The sequence below is a fragment of the Alosa alosa genome, chromosome 13 (assembly GCF_017589495.1).
Source record: "Alosa alosa isolate M-15738 ecotype Scorff River chromosome 13, AALO_Geno_1.1, whole genome shotgun sequence".
Classification (NCBI taxonomy): Eukaryota; Metazoa; Chordata; class Actinopteri; order Clupeiformes; family Clupeidae; genus Alosa; species Alosa alosa.
Genome location: NC_063201.1, coordinates 3,331,551 through 3,353,435, shown reverse-complemented (window position 1 = coordinate 3,353,435; position 21,885 = coordinate 3,331,551). Strand labels below are relative to the sequence as shown.

Sequence of the window (21,885 nt, the reverse complement as noted above, 5' to 3'; positions counted from 1 at the left end):
CCAGCAGCTTCCCAAGGACCGTCCTCCACTCTACCCTGGCCTGGCACGGAGGAGACGTTTTATGGGGTTTTAATGATTTATTCAGTGTGCCAGGGAAAACAAGCACAACAGAGATAAACAAACACTCACAGACATGAAAACACACACACACACACACATACACACACACACTCACACATACACACACACACCTGAATAAACAAACACTCACAGGCATACAAACACTGCTCCTGAATAGCATTTAATAAAATAAAAAAAAAAGGAGACTGCCAGAATCCATTAGGCAAATGGCGCTAAAAAAGTGGATACGCTTGACCTTGAAATGTTTCTCATCATTTAGTTGATTCACTGGGTCATTCCAGAAAAAGAGATGAGAGAGAGAAGTCTTCTCTGACCTACTGGCACAAATGAAGGTTATGTATGCGCCCCCATAAACAAGCCTCAACTGAGCAGCAGGCATTTCTGACAGCCACGGTCTTCGGAGGATCTACGCACTTCTCAGAGAGGAACCGCACGCCGACCAGGCAGAACACAAACTGAACACAGCCTTCAGCCACCGTGCAGCAAAGATCATGAAAATCTTATACCAAAACCACTAGAACCACCATCAAACCATCACCACCACCATCCCGGACGAGCCCTTTCCCACGCAACTTTCTTTGTGGGCAGCCGTGGCCCACTGGTTAGCACTCTGGACTTGTAACCGGAGGGTTGCCGTTCGAGCCCTGACCAGTGGGCCACGGCTGAAGTGCCCTTGAGCAAGGCACCTCACTGCTCCCCGAGCGCCGCCGTTGTAGCAGGCAGCTCACTGCGCCAGGATTAGTGTGTGCTTCACCTCACTGTGTGTTCACTGTGTGCTGTTTGTGTTTCACTAATTCACCAATTGGGTTAAATGCAGAGACCAAATTTCCCTCACGGGATCAAAAAAGTATATATACTTAAATAAGAGGCTTTACCCAGAAAATGCTCTGTATTTGGATGCCCTGTGTGATCACATGACAGAAACAAATGGAAGATTCTAAAAAAATATGACACAAGCAAAAGCTGCGAAGAATATGGGAAAAAAAGCAAGCCCTCTTTAGAGAGGGCAGCAGGATTCCCTCTCTGCTCCCTTGGGTGGCATTACTGGGTCTCCCACAGCTCAGCAAAATTCAGCTCAGCAGAACATTCAGCACCCAGGAGAGCGCAGGCTAGCCTTAGCCATGACGCAGCAACACTAACAGAGAGAGAGAGAGAGAGAGAGAGAAACGGCACCCGCTCAAAGTGACTTTCTCCCATTTAAGTGCACTTTGGCAAACATGCACGCACAAATACACAGACGCACGCACGCACATACAAATGCAAGCATACACAAAGTCGCACACCATCAGCCCCGCTGGTGAGGTAAACTGGGTGAGTGAGTGAGGAGAGTGGTAGTGCCAGGATGAGAGGTCTGGCACAGCGACAGGGAGGTGAAAATGACTTGGCATGACTGACTGAACAGGCACAGGCTGGGAATGGATGATTAGGCTCTGGAGTGACACATGAAGGTGCAAGGAGATCAGTGAGATCAGCAAGACAAAAGTGCACACACACACACATACACAAATATGCACTTTGTGGTGGGGACATTTGAAAACATTAAAGGTCACTTAAGGAGGAGAGTAGGGAGACAGAATGCTGTCACACACACACACACACTGCATATGGTGCATTTGATGTGACTGACATGAGAGAGGAGGGTCATAAAGGAAGGCCAGGGGGAATGAGTATGACAGCAGATGAAGAGTGCACAGATCTTTATTGACAAAACATGAATCATTTTAATGGGGGGAACACTGAGAAGGCTTGAAGACAGATTTTATACATTAGGAATTGTTCTTATAGCTAATACATTTTAATTATAGGCTATTTATGTCAGCATTAAAAAGCCCACGTCGATATGTCAAAAGGATTGAGTTTTAGACCAAAGTTTAAAAACACACATTTCGGTACCTTTGCCTTTTCTTTTCTTTTTACCGCCGACGACTTGGTTCTGTTTCTTCCGCTGAAGTGGAAGAACGATAGGGAACCACTTGTCAGGAATGTCTTTAGGAACCGTCATGTTGATTGGCTGTGGAGTTGTTCCTCTAAAAGTTTCCGTTACATTTCGTTTGTTTTGACAGATCCTCCTGATCCGCCAAACCGGCAGAAACAGACTCGCGCAGGTCGAGATGTCCACGAGAAATGACGGCACCACAGCTGCTGCACAGCGCGTCTGCCGGGCACCACGGCATTAATTCAATTTCATCTCGTTGCCACTCTCCTGCCGGCTATTTCTGCCGCAGACCGTTTAGGTCACTAGGTCTGAGGTAGTCCTGAAGACGTTCTCATCCCTCGGGGTTTACATTGCGCTGACTGTATCAATTACAAACGCGTTTGATCCATATCGGATTACTTGACGACTGAGTTTCAAAAAACACATTATAGCACAATACGTAAGTTATAAAAAGCATCTGAATCAATGATAACGAAATTATATTACCGCTCGAACACGTTATCATATATTTCAGTAAGTTTCAGCTCTGACGTTTATCAAACAAATTCGAGAAAACTATCTTGGCATGGCCCATTAAACTGTAACAGAACACCTTGCAGCATCACTCATGGGTCTCCTCTGGATATTCTAAGCAGACTGCCATACTATCCATATCAAATAACACTCTCCCTTACTTCGCATCAAACAGAGCTCCACCACTCCAACTTTGATGCTGTTTTTATGTGACCTAATCAGGAAGTCACACTATTGGCTGAGCAGCCAGCCAATGACAATGAGGCCCTGACGTTGCTAAGGCAACTGCCTCTGCAGGAGGAAAAAAGGTCACTGGAGGAAAGTAACTGTCAGCCATCTTGGCTCAAGAAGTGGAGATGAGTAAACTGCTAATGTCACAGTCTCTGAGCCACAATGGCATCTGGTGTGAGTCAGTTGCACAAGCTACAACAGGTCAGTCCTAGCATGAACCAGGAGGGAGGAGCACTGCAGAAGGGGATTGGGCCGGGCAGGTGTCTGTGCACGTGCAGGAAGAGAGTGTTTGCATTAGTCTTGTGCAGCTGGGAGACACATCCAGAGAGTTAAACAGCCTCTCTGGCCAGCTGCACACACACTCACGTGCCGCCAGAGATCCTGCTGATAACACCCTTTCTGCAGTCGGTGTGGGAAACATCAATCAACTAATAGTCATGCAAACCAGGACATACATACACACATACACATACACAAATAATATAGAAATAAAATACATAAAACTTTATTTCAAAGTTTAAATCCAACCCTTTCCATTGTTGTAACATATTATTTTGACACACAGTTTAAATCTGACCTTGGGGAACTGTGACCCTTATAAAACTAGGAATGAAACTATGCACGTTGATGTGAAGCTCTCTGTGAACTGTGGCGAGTGAATGTGTGCGACAATCTCTTCATGTGCTGTGCTGTCCCTCTCAAAAACACAGAACACCCAGCGGACCGTACTGGACGTCAAGTATTGTGTCTGTGACAGGCGCCGAGAAAAACAGAGCAAGAACACAAACCAGACCGCCTCCCACATTGACAGATGCCAGCCCTTCAACAGTGGCCGGCTTCAGTCTGGCAAGGTCAGTCACACACGCACACACACACACACACACACACACACACACACACACACACACACACACACACACAAACACAAATGGACACAGGACTGCACATGTGCAATTCTAAAATGGCAGACCTTAAGTATAGACTAGACTATTCAGACCAGTCAGACTAGACTCAGGGCCTGATGTACTAAGAATTACCACCAATTTACCGCCTCTTTCTGACGTTATTTGCACCTTAATACACGGCATCTTATGTGCAAAACTGACCGCACGCGGAGGAAAGCGCATTCTGCAGGCCACTGGAGCGCAGAATGGCACACTGCACTTTTCTTATTCATGCACGTGCATTTATGGGAAGGTCGAGGTGGAAATGGGAGTACCACGCAAAAACTGCCTCAGTCATTGCAAGCGCCTCAAGCTTTATCACCCCTAAGCACACTATGTTGATACTGTTTTAGACTTGATTTAGATTTAGTGTTATTTAGTATAATTTGTATTTAGTATATTCTTTATCTTCTACTGTCCTTATTGCTTAGTTGTGTTTTTTTATATTACATACTTGTATTACTTTTTCTGCTGTTAATGCATGTTGTTTGTGTGTGATGTCTGTATGCTATTGAGACCTTGAATTTCCCCTTGGGGATCAATAAAGTATCTATCTATCTATCTATCTATCTAACATGGGAGAAGTGCTAATAACGATCGATTAGGTATTCCGCCATATTATATGAAAACAGCGCACGTCTGTTTTGCCATGAAATATTTCTGCCTTTTAAAAGCAGGTGTAATCCAAATTGCAGTTAAATGCATCAATTAAACTTTCAGAGACAACAGACAACAGTATTCATGAGCACCAGTTTTCTTCATTGTACTATGTCAAAAGCAACCTTAACGGCTCATACACACACTTGCGTTCCGTCAACGCATGCCAGTGGGTGTTCTCGACGGTAGCTATGCAAATGACTTGAAGTATAACCGTAATTTGATTGGCTGGTGCCGTCCGTCGATTGGCTTGATTGGCCGGTGCCGTCCGTCGGTGCAGCAACAGCTGAACTTCTCAACGCGAGCGCCGAGAGCAACGCGACGCAACGGACCCACAATTCAGTTGGGCAACGGATGACGTGAGCCCATGTAAAGTGAGCGGGATGCCACTGCAAATTGCGTTAGAGGGCGGTGACGGACTGTGATACAGAAACTGTATTGACCTTCTACTAAGGCCCGTTTCATATAGCGCGGGGATGATGCCAAAAACCTCCCTTCCTACCAACCGGTGGATCCATCAAACGTCATGTCAAACGCCTACCAGCACGTTCATTGCTTTATCATGCAACAACAAATGTGTAGCTACCTCTCCGGACGTTTTGTTTTTGGTGCATTTTGTCTGTTTGTCTAAAATCTAAGACAGTAGAAAATTATGTTTAAAGAAAAAACATAATTTTCTACTGTCTTAGATTTTAGTTTCACATTGCTAGTAACACTTAACATGACCAATAGGGCTACAAATTGTGGTTAACTAGTGTCGGTAGTATATTGCGAGTAGTTGTGAACCATAGGAACTTTAATCGTAGCCTATAGCCAAATTGAAATAAATGCGAATTTATGATAGCCTAAGTCTGTCAGTTCGACTGGCGACCCACAGTTGGATAAGCAGGTTCCCCCGAGCAGTCTGCATTGCTACACTGAGGGCTTCTCTGTCTGCTGATGTTTTGCTCAAAGGTTCAGGCGGTCCACATATAGCCTTCATGCCATTTTAGCTGAAAACACTTTTCATGTGTTAGCCTACTTAATAAACGTATCTTTATTAGTGTAAACATTACAGTATTTAGGCTATGTTAATCTCGCCACTGTAAGAAATGGCCGTAGGCCATACAGTAGGCCTACAGCACAGCAAAATCTATTCAAATTGCAGTCCGAGGGATATTGTCCATAAAACGTTGTTAAACTTAGCCTATAGGCTAGGATAGGCTACATGATCACATATTTGGAGATGATTTGAAGTGGGCTCATATGCTTCCATAACGTATTGATGTAAGAAAGAGAAAATGTGAAGGCCAGCCTATGGCATTTATCATATCTGGCAGATAATTGGTAGCCTAGTCCTGTTTTGCAGATGGTTATTAGGCCTACGCATAATAGTTTAAGCAACAATAGCAATAGCTTGTCACTAATAACGACACAAATAGACTAATGAATGTTCATTAAATGAAGTTTCCTACAGTTTTCCTACATGTATTCATGTTCCAACAGAAGCCTACATGTATCCATCATGTTCCAACAGAATAAGTACATGTTGCACCAATTCTGGGCACATGTTGGATACGTGTAGGTAGGGCTGAAACGATTCATCGAGTTACTCGAATAACTCGATTACAAAAATTCCTCGAGGCAAAAACCCTGCCTCCTCAAGCCTGCAATAAATTCCTATGACGCGCACTATATGCGCAGGGATGTGATTGTTCCACACAGACCGTTGTTCAGGAAGCACACCACTAGCGCGTGAATCATGATACATTCTGAATTTAGCTGGCGCGATGGCGGAGTCAAGATATCCATAAATGGCAGAGAATGTCTAAAGTTTTCAAGTAAAGTTTTTGGATCATTACATACTCAAAAAGGAAAAGAACAAGCATCTGAACCTAAATATCCACTCCATGCTGTTTCATCAAGCGTCAATAAAGTAGGCTAGGCTATTTATCAATCTATCTAGCCTATCTATCATCTATCTACGTAGCCTATAGCCTACATTGATGTTGGCTGATTTTAATCACATACTGTATTTGTAGCGATGTCATGATAGTTTGTTTAGCTTTGATGTTTTTAAGTAAGTAAACTTATTCACGTTCAATTGCAAGACAGTATGCTTAAAAAAGAACCCCTCACACACATGCATGCACCCTCATCTTTCCTCACGCACCGCACGCGCGCACACACACACACACAGGTTGCTAGGTTACCATAGCAAATAGGCTCACCCCAGAAATGATTTAGTTTAGTAGCCTAATGGTAAAATTATTTGTTAGTAGCCTAATGGTAGGCTATTTTTTAGTAGCCTAATGGTAAAATTATTTGTTCGTAGCCTAATGGTAAATGCTGTAGGTGTAGAAATCTACATAAAACAGATATTTATGTTGATTTCAGGTCTAGATTACAGCATGAAACTTGTTGTGCATATTAATACATTAAATTGCTTTCCCTCTTCTCCCTCCCAGCACTTCACAACATAGTATGGAAAGCTTTGTTCGCCCAGCTAAGTCATGCACAAGAGGCTGCAATTTTACAGAGAGCATTTTGAACATTATTTAATTGATGGCACTGGCACTTAAAAACACTAAATGGGTAAATTGCAATAAATGGGCTTAGTTTTGTAGCCTAATGTTGGAGTTAGAATAAATACCTGTGCCAATTGCTTGATCATTTTACAGCCATGTCATTTTCGTTATGCATTATGTGTTTTGGTTGTTTAAAAATGAAAAAAAAAAAAATGATCCGATTAATCGATCGATAAAGTTCTAGATTAATCGATTAAAAAAGAATCGATAGCTGCAGCTCTACGTGTAGGTTCATGTAGGTATATGTAGGCTGCTTATAAAAAGGCAATTATTCTGATACATGTAAGTAAGGCGGGTGGTATGACGTTCGGTTGGTCGATCGGTTGGTTGATCAGATGGACGGTCGGAAGGTTTTAGGCACGATTCCCGCGCCATAGTTTCACACCGGGTCCGTGGCGTGAACGTCGCGTGTCGGTTGTGTGTCAGTTGCGTGGCGTTTTCTATGTCTTTGTTTACCAGAAGCGTGTCTGATGCGGCGCTGTGGCGGCCTCTATGCCAATTAAAACGTCTCTTTTTCTCACGTCATTTTTCTTCTGCACTGTTTTGAATGGAATCGCTTCCAACACGCTTGCCTGTGGCGTGAAAAATAGGCGTGAGTCCTATTCCTAGCATGCACGCGTTTTCAGCGCGGCTCGAGCCTCGCCTGAGACGTGTGTGTCACGCAGGCGGTGGGCACGGTCTAACCTATTAACATGGGAGGGACACACTCACGCCACGCACCCGGTGTGAAACGGGCCTAAGAGCTTAATGACTCACTAGTCTAAGGTCAACTAATTGGTTGATAGAAGCAATAAACAAAGCAAACACACAAATATACACGAAACATCCACAAAATAAACACCCTGCTGTTGCCAAGCTGCACAAGATGAGGTACCTGAGGAAGGCACAGCTTATCTGACCATCTGCTGGTACTGCCCAATGCAGCACACCTCACGGAGGCCCTGCTTCACCAAAGGGAAGGTCAGAAGGAAACTGGGCCACACATACTGTACTGTTTGCACTGGTTCTAACAGTACTGTATGTGATGATTTTACTGTACTGTTTGCACGGGTTCTAATAGTACTGTATGTGATGATTTTACTGTACTGCGAGCATTAAGACTGATGACTCATGAGTTGGATCCATTATCACAGCTAGCCTAAGTGCGCATCAGCAGTGATGTAATGACAGTCTTTAGCTTACTTTCCTTGTAGGCATGGAGGAAGACAGGCAAAGCTAAGGTCAGGCATGGAGGAAGACAGGCAAAGCTAAGGTCAGGCATGGAGGAAGACAGGCAAAGCTAAGGTCAGGCATGGAGGAAGACAGGCAAAGCTAAAGTCAGGCATGGCTCAGCTTGACCTAATGTTTATTCAGAGCACCCATCCAAATGTAGTGGCATGGTAACTGGATGGATTTGCTACACTTAACTAATCATTGTATATATCCCAAATTAATTAGTATGAAGAGAAAAAAAGTTATTTATTTAGGTCAGGTGCCGATATACGCTAATTTAGATCTCAGTTTGAGCTTTTTGAGCATGAGAATGATGAAACATATTAGATTTGTCTGTGAAAAGGTCTGGCAGTCTTTCCAGCAATGAGAACAACAAATTCTCACTGACACGAGTTCTGTTCTGTGAGTGCTCACCGTGGGTGATCCATTCCAAATCCTGAGGCACTCACCACTGGAGTCTGGCTGCTTTAAATTAGAAATCACACTAGCCATGCTGGCCTATTATAGCACGGATACCATGATGTAATAACCACAGGGCAGCCATTTCCAGAATGAGACTGTGAGAGTGTTTGAGAGTGGATGGCTAATGAGGGCCAGTATGGAGGCTCGTAAGTGTCAGGCCTTGGCTGGATTTAATTATACCAAGTCAGCTTTAGGCATGACAGGCTCCACCAAGAAAGTCAAGTGACACAATTCTCTACCTTGGGTCCTAATAGGCCTTCAAGGACCTCAAGAGAGAGAAGTTCTCACCAAGGCATAAACACTACCACAGTCTCTCTTCAGTCGCAAGCTGTGTCTGGGAGAATATTTTAGATAACTACCGTTTTGAAAGACTTGGCCTTGACTTGGGAGGATATTTTGTGAAAACCACATTGAAAGTTAGTCAATCTCAAGGTCTGCAATCACTCTGTATTTTGTTAATAACAATCACTTATATTTCATTTAGTTCAGAAAAAATGACGTTAGAGGCTGACATGCAATGCCAGATTTATGGAAAAGGCAACCACATAGGTGTTCAATACAACCTGACGATGACACAGTCACAGTCGCTGCAACCCGTAACTAAAGGTATTTGATTAGGAAAGTCAAGCTGTTTACACTTAGTACACGTAATCGGGTCTCTTAACCTTAAGATATCAGCTTCATGCACTGACTGTGACAAGAATGAGAAAGCAGAAATCAAAGTCTTACCTGGAGGGGGTCTCTTTCTGAACATCTCCACACCTCTGAGGTTCCACCACTCAGTCCCATGAGAGAGTCTATACACACACACACACACAGAAACACACACACCACATCGAAAACACACACACGTGCACACACACAAACACACATACATACACACAAAAAAAAAAACACAATCGTCAACAGGATCTCAAGGGTAAGACAGGGGACACAGACAGCTCAGTCAGGGAATTCTGGGTTATCTAATCCCTCACTCACTGTGGAGCAGAGCTACACAACAAAAGGCCCTCTGGCCACAGACACACACACACAAATACAAACACACACACACACACACACAAACACAAATACAAACACACACACACAAACACACACGGATGCAACAGTCTCACACAAATAACACACCAAAACTGACACACCAAAACACCTCCTACTGCTATAAAGTAGCCTACTGCATTTCAGTGGTATTTTAACAGACGGCCTGTTTGATGCATGACTGTTACAGTAATGTCAGCAATGACTTTCTGAGAACCGAATGAAGAATATCATACAACTGCTTAGTTTGCAGACAGGCCATTTCCCCTCTCTGACCGAACACTGAGGAACTGGACCTTAGAGTGAACTGGGGACAAAAGAAAAGTAAAAATCCCAGCAACAGCTTGAATAGTCATTTGTCCCCAGGGCCACTGAACTGTTTAATGCCTCACTAAAGGGAAGAGGAGAGATAGACTTCTCTGCTTAGTCTGTCTGCCTCTCCACCCTCTCCATGTTTGAGTACTGACTGCCCACTACTGCTTTACTAATGTCCACAGCCTAATGTTTTTACTACTGTTTTACCGCTACACTGTTCATGCTATATTAGCACACATGATCAATGGCTTCTGCTACAATACTGAATGGCTGTAACCCTATTACCTCAACCTGTTCTTGCACTGACATAGTTTTTTTTATAGTTTTTTATATTACCTTGTCTACATTATACTTTACTCTCCTATTTGTCTATATTATTTATGCTGGTCTCTAGACCTTATTATTGCACTGTTGCACTGTTGGACTAATGTTGGACTACTTTTTGCACCTTCACCATGACACTCACTCTCTTGAGCACCTTACCATACACACAGAACTACAGGACTACTGTTGGACTACTTTTGCACCTTCACCATGACACTCACTCTCTTGAGCACCTCACCATGCACACAGAACTACAGGCCCTGTCACTACAAGCGTTTCATGCTTTTTACATTTAATTTATATAGTATATTTAGTATTTAGTTTTGTTTGTCTCTATTGTACAGTGGAGTTTGGTTATATGTTTATACTTTTTTTTATACTTATATTTACCATTTCTGCTGTAAGTGCATGTTGTGTGTGATGTCTGTATGCTACTGAGACCCCCTGAATTTCCCCTTGGGGATCAATAAAGTATCTATCTATCCATCTATCTATCTATCAATATGTGATGGAGGCTGTTGCTATAACTCATTAACGCTCCGCTCTTTGTCACAAAACTAGACAGCAAAACTAGCCTGCAGTCAACCTGAATAAAATAGGGTGACAGTCACAACAACATTTATTCAATCATATAAAGAAATAAATAAACAAACAGGATGTAATGTGAATGGAAGAAAAGAGGAAGAGGCAGCTCAATTAGAGTAACGAAGTGGGGAAACAGTTTTTCCGCGGCCTCACTGCCTGCTGAGGTACGGGGCACCATATTGACAGCTCTCTCTCGGGGGTCTGCTGGCCCATTGATCTCAGTCTGTCTCTCAGAGGTGACGCCAGCTCACACACACACACACACACACACACACACACACACACACATACACAACTACACACACACACACACACACAACTACACACACACAACCAACCACACACACACACACACACACACACACACTCAGCTGTGCATCACTTGGGTCAGGAGGAGAGGGCAATAATCACATCACATGCACATGTACACATGAGAATGGGAGTGAAAGCACCTACAGAGTAAGATTCTTGTTTTGCACTCCATATTTACCTGAATTAACTCTAAACTAAAACACTCGACTGTGAAAATAAATGCACCTCAGGCCGCCTGAACAGCACATGTGATGTGGGCACACTACATCGGTTGGATGCATAATACAGCATAACAGTGGGGTGATGCTGCCTGAGCGGCTTTCCAAGCGGCTTTCCAAGCGCCTTTCCAAAACAAACAATACGCCCGCTTGCTTCCCCGAAATGCAACCCCTCTGCTCACAAGGCAGCGATAGACACATTGGCCCACAGCTTGCAGTTGGTCCTATGAACCATTTGAAAACAGTGCGAGGGTAGACTGCCAGCCATGATGGTTGGACAGACCAACACAGGAAGCTGGAAATGAAATGCAACTGCACCGCACGGGGAATAGATGTTAGCCTACAGCACTGATGCATTTGTTAGTGGATTGGTTGGGTATATGAATATCTAGCTGTTCTGTCTAGACAGGGAGACTGAAAGACTCATTCATTTGAATTAACCTACACATTGTGCATGCAGTTCACCTGATTCCGTGCGCGCGCGCACACACACACACACACACACACACACACACACACACACACACACACAAAAGACACAGACTGTACACAGCTGAGGTACCCCAATCATTTAGAAAACAAATGAAGAAAGCCCATCCACACACCGGGAAATTGGGTACGCTGATGCACAATCGCTCAAGCTTACACAAAAGCCTCAACTCAAGGTCAAGCAGTCGCACACATACAGACAAACGCAGAGCTTACACACACACACACACACACACACTCATGATGCCCATCTCTTCTGAAACTAACACCAACCACCCACGCGTACACACATTTACACAGTCATCATTAGACACAAGAGAGCACAAAATCAGGACATTCAAATCAAGACATTAATGCACATCACGCAATGTCTGTGTGAAGTACCTATAGTGATGGAACAAGGTTTTTTGATCATTGTCCACCAAATGAGACCAGAGAATCAGTTTGACTTGACTTCTTTTCATTCATTAAATCTTAGGGTTGAGGGTCAAAGCAGAAATGTTTATGAACACACATAACTTCTGCAGTATAGAAGTGGATAGAAGTAAACAAATACATAGCACGTTTTCACGCCTGCCTTGTGTCCCCCATGACTGCATAGATTTGCAAAAGGCTCAGATTCCTTGAGACAAAATGGGAGGGGGTGGGGGGGTATTAGCTAGATTGGCGAAAAGCACCTCTCTTGGCTGGCGCTCAGGATATTTTCTTTCATTTCAAGAAGGAATTTGTGCAATTAGAGGAATTAAGTCTTGACCTCCAAATAACTTAAAAATACTTCATACGCGTATGTGGAGCTACGTCAGCACATTCAAATAGCTGCATTATGGGATCTGGCGCATAGCTGCATTATGGGATCTGGCGCATATTAAAAGGAAGTGTAACATTACAAACTGAAATGTCCGCGGCTCACTTTTTCAGTCCTGGTTGGACCCCATTACGTAATCATAAACAGGGACTGTCATGTCTAAGATCAACCAGGAGGGCAAACTATGAAATTACAATGCAATTGAAAAGGTGTCTGAAGAACCTAACTGTTGAAAGTTGGCTTTCGTTTTAGATTATGTTGATAGCACCACAGAAGCCCTACTGTAACCCATAGCCTAAATTACTCGAGGTTTGCTTAATCAAAACACCTCAAATAGCTATGACATTGTATTCATAATCAAGCAAGAGAGGCTAATTATATTGTTGAAGAATAAAGAAATTAAACTATGTGACATTAGCCATGAAGTGTTACCATTATTAAGCGCTCGAGCTGATTAGCTTGTCAGAGATTAGCGTTTACCGTTTACTTCAGACATCTTGACTAACGTTATCTAACCAATAACAAATCTTCAATAACATTCGCCAGGTGATAGGAATGATTAGTTATATGATAGTTTGCTTTACAAACACTTCTGGAAAGCTCAAATAACTGTTCCACTTCTAACGTAGGTGTATCACACCCGATGTGTAACGTTAACGCATTAAGTATTCTAGTTGCCACTTTTGCCATCTGACGTTGTTAGCCAACGTTAGGATAACATCAGCGAACATGCTGTCTTCTTCTGGTGCCAACTAGGATGATGCTGTTTGGGATTCACCAGCCCACAAGATAGTGGTGAAATGATGCTGAAAATCGCAATGACAGGTTAGATCACAGAGAGCATAATGAGATTCACTTTTTTAATGACAAACAGTTTCCCCATAATCTTTCTTTTCGAAAGACTGCCAAGCCTGACTGTCTGACCCCGGTGTTAGGTCAACGTTACTGTAGCTAACGTTAACGTTTGCTATTATAAACTATTGCTGCCTAGCACTACACATGTAACGGTAATGTTAAACGACCAATTTACCTTTTCAGCATCGCATGTCAGCGCTAATGTAATATGAGGCGACCCCAGTTTGTATTGCTTTCATTCCTTTTTTTACATTGAGCATCCTTTCGGGGTTAAGGCAACTAGGTAAATGTATCCGCAGGGGTTATCCGTTAAAAATGACATTCTTGGGGGGTGGGTGAACACACAAGGTAGCGAACGTTCAGAACAGAGGAAGCGAGACAGGGAGGAGGGGCGGTGCTCCTACGGACATCAGCACATCTCTCATTACCGTTACTGCTTTTATAAAATCTGACTTGATATGTAGGTTACATGTGTCCTCTCTTTTCCAAACCAACACATTTTGTTATCACTTAAAACAATAACTCTTTTAGACAAAACAAAGTTTTTTGTCTGCGCATTTTGCAGTAGCCTAGGTGGGTAGGCTGGTCGAAGTCAACTGTGTTTTTCTTTTTATCTTTTTTTTTCTTTAAAGTAATGAGCACTCATATCTACTACTATATTATACGTCTATTTAGTTGTTAGACAGCTGCGAATTCCATGTGAAGGTTGGACTCTGAATCATTAGAATGGCCATGTGCTCTCTGTTATGGTGTTCTCGTGCTCCCTCTTCTGGTATTACCTACAAATACTTACACGCCCCTGACTTTATGTCTACAGACGGAGCCACAGCATTTAGAACATGATTAATGCTATATTTCTTTTATTTAAAACATACTCTGTACAAGTAGAAACATAAATCAGTTTAACACATGTTTAACCTTTTTTACAAAATATAACATTATTAGCCTACACTTGTCTGTACAAGGAGAACGTTTTTTTTTTCACACATTGTTAACTTTCACTTTCATTGGTTTCTCAGGATCCATATTCCCATCCTTTTGGTTGGACTTGAGCATATTCATGTCCATTTCAGCCATCTTATTATCAATGCAGAGGACGTCTCCATCTGCCAATGGCTCCAGTGGTGGGTGATGGATCTCAATGAAGAGGTAGTACAAGGCTGCGCCGACAAGAGCACCCAGAAATGGGGCCACAAGAGGAACCCAAAACCAACCATTGCCAGCACTAAGTGGAAAAATGGTGGTGGTGATAATAATATTAGTAACATGTAGAGGAACCTTCAAACTAAAGAGAAGACAAACATTTAACTCTAACATACAATGTGTGTGTGTGTGTGTGTGTGTTTGTTTGTGTGTATGTGTGTGTACAGTATGTGTGCGTGTGTGTGTGTGTGTGTGTGTGTGTGTGTGTGTGTGTGTGTATGTGTATGTGTGTGTGTGTGTTTGTGTGTGTGCATTGTACGTGTGCATGTGTATGTGTGTGCGTGTCCATGTGTGCTTGTATCTCTTACCTGAACACCTCACTTCCCCATCCAGCCAGATAGGTGAACACTCTGGGCCCCAGGTCTCGGGCGGGGTTCAGGGGGTACCCACAGTTGGACCCCATGGAGAGGCCGATGGCCCAGATGACCAGCCCCACCATCAGAGGCTCCAGCTCTGCAGGGGCCGCACTGTTCCTCCGGTCCCCCAGAGCCAGCACACACACCAACAGCACAGCCGTGCCTATCACCTGGGACATGGAGAGCCAAGGAGAGGGTGATGATGAGAGAGAGAGAGAGAGAGAGAGAGAGAGGGCATGAAGGAGTGTGGGAGAGGAGGATGGAAAGGAGATGGTGAAACAGTTGGTCAAAGACCAAGTAATGTACAAGACCATATGGCAGCACCAAAATAAGCGATTGAGGTCAAGGAGAATAAATGAAGTGAAGCCAATTGTTTCAGCTCTTGCTGCCTATCATTTTCGTCTCACCTGATCCATAAACCCACTCCAGATGCTGAGGTAGTCGGAGGGGTAGGTGGAGAAAATGTGTGCAGTAGAGTTTGGCCCTGTGACTGTTAAGTTCCCCTGACTGAAGTTCATAATGGCATCTGAAAAGACAAGTGAGCTTTTAATAACTTATGTCTTCCTCCTAATCATCATCATCATCATTATTATTGTCACCATCGCCATCATCATCATCATCATCAACATCATCTTCTCTCTTACTATAATAAAGAGCGTAGACAGTAGCAGCTCCGACGAAAGAGCCCAGGGTCTGGAAGACTGCGTAGAGAGGCAGTTTCCTCCAATGGAACTTCCCCATCACACACAAGCCGAAGGACACAGCTGGGTTCAGTTGAGCACCTAAATCAAAGCACACACACACACATACAGAGAGAGAGAGAGAGAGAATATAATTTCTGTATACTTACAATTTGAATAAAGTCCAACAAATGGGAGTGTATCTAACAAAACCACATTAACACACCTCATAATGTTAACCTATGAATTATTGGCAGGGTTGGGTCAGATTACTTTGAAATGTAATCCATTACTGACTACAAATAACATGGCAATTTTTGTAATCAGTAGCGTAATCAGTTGGATTACCAAACATGTAACGTAATCTGATTACTTTAGGATTACTTTTAGATTAGGCCTACTTCAATATGACCCTTAAGTAAAAGACACCACCACTGAATTGAAAAAATTCTCATTCTATTTTTCTCTTTATTATTTCATTACATCTAACAAATCTCTTTGCTCTGAGTAAAGCATTCCTGTGTGAATTAACTGATCTTTTCCCTCCAAAAATCTTGTAGCCCCTTTGTTTTAGTGTTACCATTTACTTTGAGGTCACTAGGTCCCATTGTCTGAAAAACACCCAAAACAAATACATTTGTATAGCTATTCTCCGCTTTGGGGTTGGTGTTTTGGTGGTTGAAATTTTCTCCCCATCCCAAAATTGATCACTTAGTCATCATGGATCACTATTCTCCAAACATGCACAACTCAGCTTAACCTTTATAAGGGCATACCTGAACAATGAATTTAGCTTTCGCTGGATTTTTTTGACCCAGGGACATGGTCTGAGATTGAATGACACCATGTCCATTTCAATTGTGGGGGTGAGACAATTATTCCTTTGGGATGTTTTTCAACCAGGGGGACCTGCTGACTTTATCAAAGTAAACGGTAACACTACAACAAGAGGCTACATTAAGATTAGGAGGAAAAGATCAGGCAGTGTGCCGAGAGACCTGCCCCAATAGTAAATAAGTTAAGATACTTGATCCCGTGAGGGAAACCGGTCTGGTCTCGGTCTTGTCACAGTCTCGACCGTCTTTGGTCTTTGTCTTGTCTTGGTCTCGGATCCCTCGGTCAGCGAATTCCGCCATCATTAAATTTGCATTCACGGAACATAAAGAAATTTGCAGTCCAGGGGCAAGAAAGAATTCTGCAAAATGCAAGTTTTGCAAAGTCTCTCTCACCGAAACAGCCGGGACCACATCAACGTTCACCAGACACCTGGAGCGGAGACACCCGTTGAGGTAAACTAGCCAGTTGGGACTGTCTCAACTCTTTATCCATACCAATCTCACATGACCAGATCATGCATGTGTTAGTATTATGTATCATGACATGCTCTTCTTACGCGCGGTATAAATTATGTAGGGACGGATATTTTTTTGCAAGCTTCAGTTCTTTGCAGACTTACTGAAACATTTTTAGCTAAGAGTGTAACTACATGCTAAGTACAGGTAGCTAACTTATCAGTGTCTCTTGGCTACTTAAACATTAACAGTTTTCACCAACGTTAGATATTTTGGCGAATTCATTGAGTAGAAATACTGTATATCAAAACCGTGTCAGTGAGCACTTTAATGGCTGGTATCATGTGGTTTGTTTTTGGCATAATATGGTTGCTGACACACAAGGAAGGATGAGCAATTTGGGTGCCTCGACATTGCTAGGTTAGCACATGGGCATGTCATTGTTGTTTACTGTATTTTATTTAAATTGTTTAACTAAATAAATGTGACCATTGACATTTAAATAACATCTGCATATCACATTGTTTTGACTTCACAGGCTTAATCTATTTCTGGCAAGGTTATAATTGTGTATCTTCAATTTCATCTACAAATTAAGTATAATTGTAATTAGTTACATATTTCCCATAGCTGTTGGAGGTGTTAGCTGTTTTATCAAGTGTAAGTATACTCTTTTGATCCCGTGAGGGAAATTTGGTCTCTGCATTTATCCCAATCCGTGAATTAGTGAAACACACTGCACACAGTGAACACACAGTGAGGTGAAGCACACACTAATCCCGGCCCAACAACAGCAGCGCTCGGGGAGCAGTGAGGGGTTAGGTGCCTTGCTCCTACTGGTCGGGGTTCGAACCGGCAACCCTCCGGTTACAAGTCCGAAGTGCTAACCAGTAGGCCACGGCTGCCCTATCAGATGACTTTTGGACCAGTTAGTACCAGTCAGTCAGTAATATCAGTCCTCAACAGCAGACAAAGGGGATCTCAATCCTCTAATAGTGCAGTAACAGCTCTCATGCAATTGCTATACATAGTTTATCTCACCCAGTCTACGAAAACATTTACAGTGAGTGAGCTCACAGTCACACACATTCATGACATGCTCTGTCTCTGCATTGTTCTGTCTGTAGTTGAAATAATACCTTCTTAAATTCAATTTAAACTGGGACTGAACCTCTTACCCCAGTATGCTGCTCTTATTCAATTGATGCTGAAGTTATGGTGTAACACTAGCTCACTAGCTGTTTTTGTTGTTTTTATTGGTCTCGGTCTTGGTCTCGTCTCAGTCTCGTCTCGACCTTGTCTTGGTCTTGACTCAGTCTGTCTTGGCCTTGGTCTCGTCTTAGTCTCGGTCTTGATACCCTCTGGTCTTGGTAGTGACTTGGTCTCGGTTTAGGCGGTCTTGACTACAAGTCTAGCACACAGTGAGGTGAAGCACACACCAACCCGGAGCAGTGAGCTGCCTGCTACAGCGGCGCTCGGGGATCAGTGAGGGGTTAGGTGCCTTACTCAAGAGCACTTCAGCCACGGATGTGGGCATGGGAAAGCAGTGCTCAACCACTTCCCCCGCCCACATTTTTTCTACTGGTCAGGGGATCGAACCGGCAAGCCCGAAGCTTGTCAAATTAAAAGATAGCTAGGCTATCATAAAAAATTTATTGTAATCTGGGCTGATTATAGTTACTTGATTTTTGTAATCTGATTACGTAATCCAGATTACATGTAATCAGTTACTACCCAACCCTGATTATTGGAAACAACCTTATTTGCACACAAAAAAAACAGCAAATGTGTCATAAAAAAAATGGTCAAACTAAGACTGTACCTGACACCCCTCTGCAGATGTACATGGCAAATGTAGTAGCCAGGGAAAAGGCCACTGTGCTGGAGAAATAATCCCCTTTGGCCCCCTCACTGGTCACCCCCTGAGCCATTGACCCCACGCCCAGCAGCTGCAGGTTGCCATGGATTAATAACCATAACACAAAACCATAACAATTAATAACCATAACACAACACCATAACATTGATCAGTTTTCATTTAGAGAATGAAAAGGTTTCTGGTCCTGGTACCCACATCATACAGTATGAAACGTGATTAATGTTAATTCATTTTCAATTATTTTTCTTTAGTTATAACTGTCTGTTTTTGTACCTCACTTATTTCTTTCTATGAAAGATTGTCTCTTTACTTCTCTGCATTCCTTAACTTTATTATGTTCAACACAGTTACAGTATAAAGACCACATGAAACCTGTCTGTTGACAAAGGTATTGCAATTCATTATTAAATTAAGACTTTGCATGATAACTTAATATTTAGACACATCAACAACTTGTTCAGGTTTCAAGAGAGGTCCAGTCCGCTAGTCCATGAATGTGTGCATGTTTGTGTATCTGCGTGTGTGTATACTCACAATCATGATGTAGACTCCAAGAAATTCAGCCAGGCATTCTCTTAGTATAGGTTTCATGTTGAAGCATCGTCTTTGTGCTTTTTCCATTTGATATGATTTTTTATGAAGTCACCTCAGGCTGAAATGTAGTTAATGTGTGTGTTGCTCTCTCACTGGCACTTTTTATAACACACACCAAAGAACGCTACATTTATCTTCTGCAAGAGAAACATTTTCTCCAAAACTATTTCCTTTGCTTTCTTCTCTTTGAGACAACTTGCCAACATCCCCCCACACACACACACACACACACACACACTTGCCCTTTGTGACACCAAGACAGTGACATACAGTATACCTCTGTGTGCACACACACACACACACACACACACACACACACACAAGAACATGTTCTGAATAGGACGAACTGACCCATTCAAGTCCATTCTGTTCAATGTGACAGAGAATCACAAAAAGGTGGCGCTATGTTATTTCAAGGCAAGTTCAAGTCCAATTCCATTTTCTAAAAACTTAAATTAGTTGTATGTGTCATCATGCCTGTTTGTTTGTGAGGATGTTAGGTTGTATTTTTTACAGCAGGGATGTAGTGGAGGCTAAACGCAAGTAAACACAGTTTATCCAGCTCTGAAATTTCAGAAATACTGTACAGGGTTTCCCGCAGCACTTTGCAGTCAAGGCAAAACAAGCCTGCCGCCCTAACTACGTTGTCAAAAAAAAACAAAAACATGTTACTCTGTCCTGTTTTCTTAACCTGACCCTAGCCAGATGAATGTCGTTCCGCTTAGCTCCGCCTAGCTTCACTCACATCCATCTGGGACATCTTCCATTGAGAGTGATTTCTCCAACCAACTTTATGGTTTAGCCAATCAGGGCCTTGGGGCGGGGAGTTTCATAGATGTGACATAAGCGTAGAAGCGACTGTGAGTCTGTTATTAGCGTCACGGGTTGGCTTCGATGTGAGTGGTTGAAGTAGCACGTCAATAGATGACGGACAAGTGGCTTATTCAATCATATGCAAGCATTTTTTGATTAGGCCCAGCCTTCTGAAGCAACACTTCAATGGATCGGTTCCAGATGGATGAGTGGAGCTAGGCGGAGCGAAATTCATCTGGCTATTGCCAGGTTACTGTTTTCTCCCTTTCATTCCAAACTGTGACCAACGCCAATCTCCCTTATCTGCAGGAACGCATTAAAAAAAATAAGAAGAAACGTGTCATGAATCGAAAAATCAGATTGTATAATCTTTACATATGTGATATGCCTCCGAATCAGAGCTAGTGAGCGGAGCTGAGCGGTGCAAATATCTCGCTCCTCGCTCTCAATAATCAGTCAAATTGCGAACAGCCACAGCTCCGTTTAATTGTCAGGTGTGATGAAATGCGATTATATTCCACTTTTTATGTCATAAACATTGCAGGCATATGGAAAGTGGTAGGGTTGTCCAATGATCAAGTTGTTGCTTTGTGTTTTAATTTATGCGACGCACCGATGCTGGGTTCATCCGTTTGGCGCAAGTTTAAAATGTTTAGCCGACTGCGTAATTTCATTTTCATTGTCATTTTTGTTCTATAAGTAACACTTTTCATGTCATGAATGTAACATGCCTATGATAAGGCTTTGCAGTTGTCCAATATGGTCAATCTATTGTCTCAATTGTGTTTCATATGACGCGCAGAAGCGACATTCATGCATTGTTTTGCTCCAGTTAAAAATGTTTCTGCGTAATTTGTCAAATTGTGATCAAATGCGTTGAATAAATTCCTGTTTTATGTCATAAATATAACATGCCTATGATTAATGCTTGTATAGTGTATCTAATTTAGGCCTGTCTTATGTTCAATCAAATTCGCTTTGCCACCCGTTTCTTCTGTGCCCACCCATTTGGACATTTCTGGCTACGCTACTGTTAGAAAGGAAACTGATAAGTCATCTACTATTCCTACAAAACAACTAGATACTAACAATGTAGAGCAAGAATAACCATGTGGTGGTGACACTGTTCCAGTGAGTAAAGATTCATTTTGTAATCTAAGAGGACACATTTCGCGGAAACATGAGGGTGTGCTAAACTTTTGCACATCTCCATAGAACTTTTTATTTATTATTTTTGATTTCTCCTCCATCTACCCATGTCCTTGATTGCCTAGCCTTTCTGCCCCAACACACACACTTACATCATCACTGTCATCACTTCACATACATACAACACACTGCTTGCTACAGTAAGCCTCCTCTACATACTTTCTGCACACTCCCCCTACATACACAGCACATTATTTCATCAGGAAGCTTCTCCAACACACATCCCCAACATACTTACAGCACACTGCCCCCCCACCCCAATACACAGCACATTGTCTCATGAGGAAGCTTCCCCAACACACATATTGCACACTG

The 21,885-nt window shown here is 42.7% G+C and overlaps 2 protein-coding genes and 1 long non-coding RNA gene across 3 annotated transcripts in view; 1 reads left to right on the top strand and 2 right to left on the bottom strand.

The window, feature by feature from the left end:
* atp8b2 (ATPase phospholipid transporting 8B2) overlaps positions 1-2,712 on the bottom strand; it is a 59,252-nt gene extending 56,540 nt beyond the window's left edge. Inside the window, 1 exon segment of the mRNA XM_048261398.1 lies at positions 1,975-2,712. Coding sequence (XP_048117355.1) covers positions 1,975-2,083 — 109 coding nt within the window. The 5' untranslated portion in view covers positions 2,084-2,712.
* Positions 2,713-13,215: 10,503 nt separating this feature from the next.
* LOC125306186 lies at positions 13,216-14,645 on the top strand. The gene is made up of 3 exons (XR_007195515.1): positions 13,216-13,314; positions 13,446-13,514; positions 14,564-14,645. It is a non-coding gene; the product is annotated as an uncharacterized LOC125306186 (long non-coding RNA).
* LOC125306183 (aquaporin-10-like) lies at positions 14,422-19,720 on the bottom strand. Its single transcript, XM_048261395.1, has 6 exons — positions 19,489-19,720; positions 18,898-19,024; positions 15,748-15,885; positions 15,511-15,629; positions 15,056-15,273; positions 14,422-14,769 (listed from the first exon to the last, which is right to left on the bottom strand). Exons 1-6 carry the CDS (start codon positions 19,573-19,575, stop codon positions 14,526-14,528), a joined length of 933 nt encoding a protein of 310 aa, XP_048117352.1. The 5' UTR covers positions 19,576-19,720; the 3' UTR covers positions 14,422-14,525.
* Positions 19,721-21,885: the final 2,165 nt, after the last annotated feature.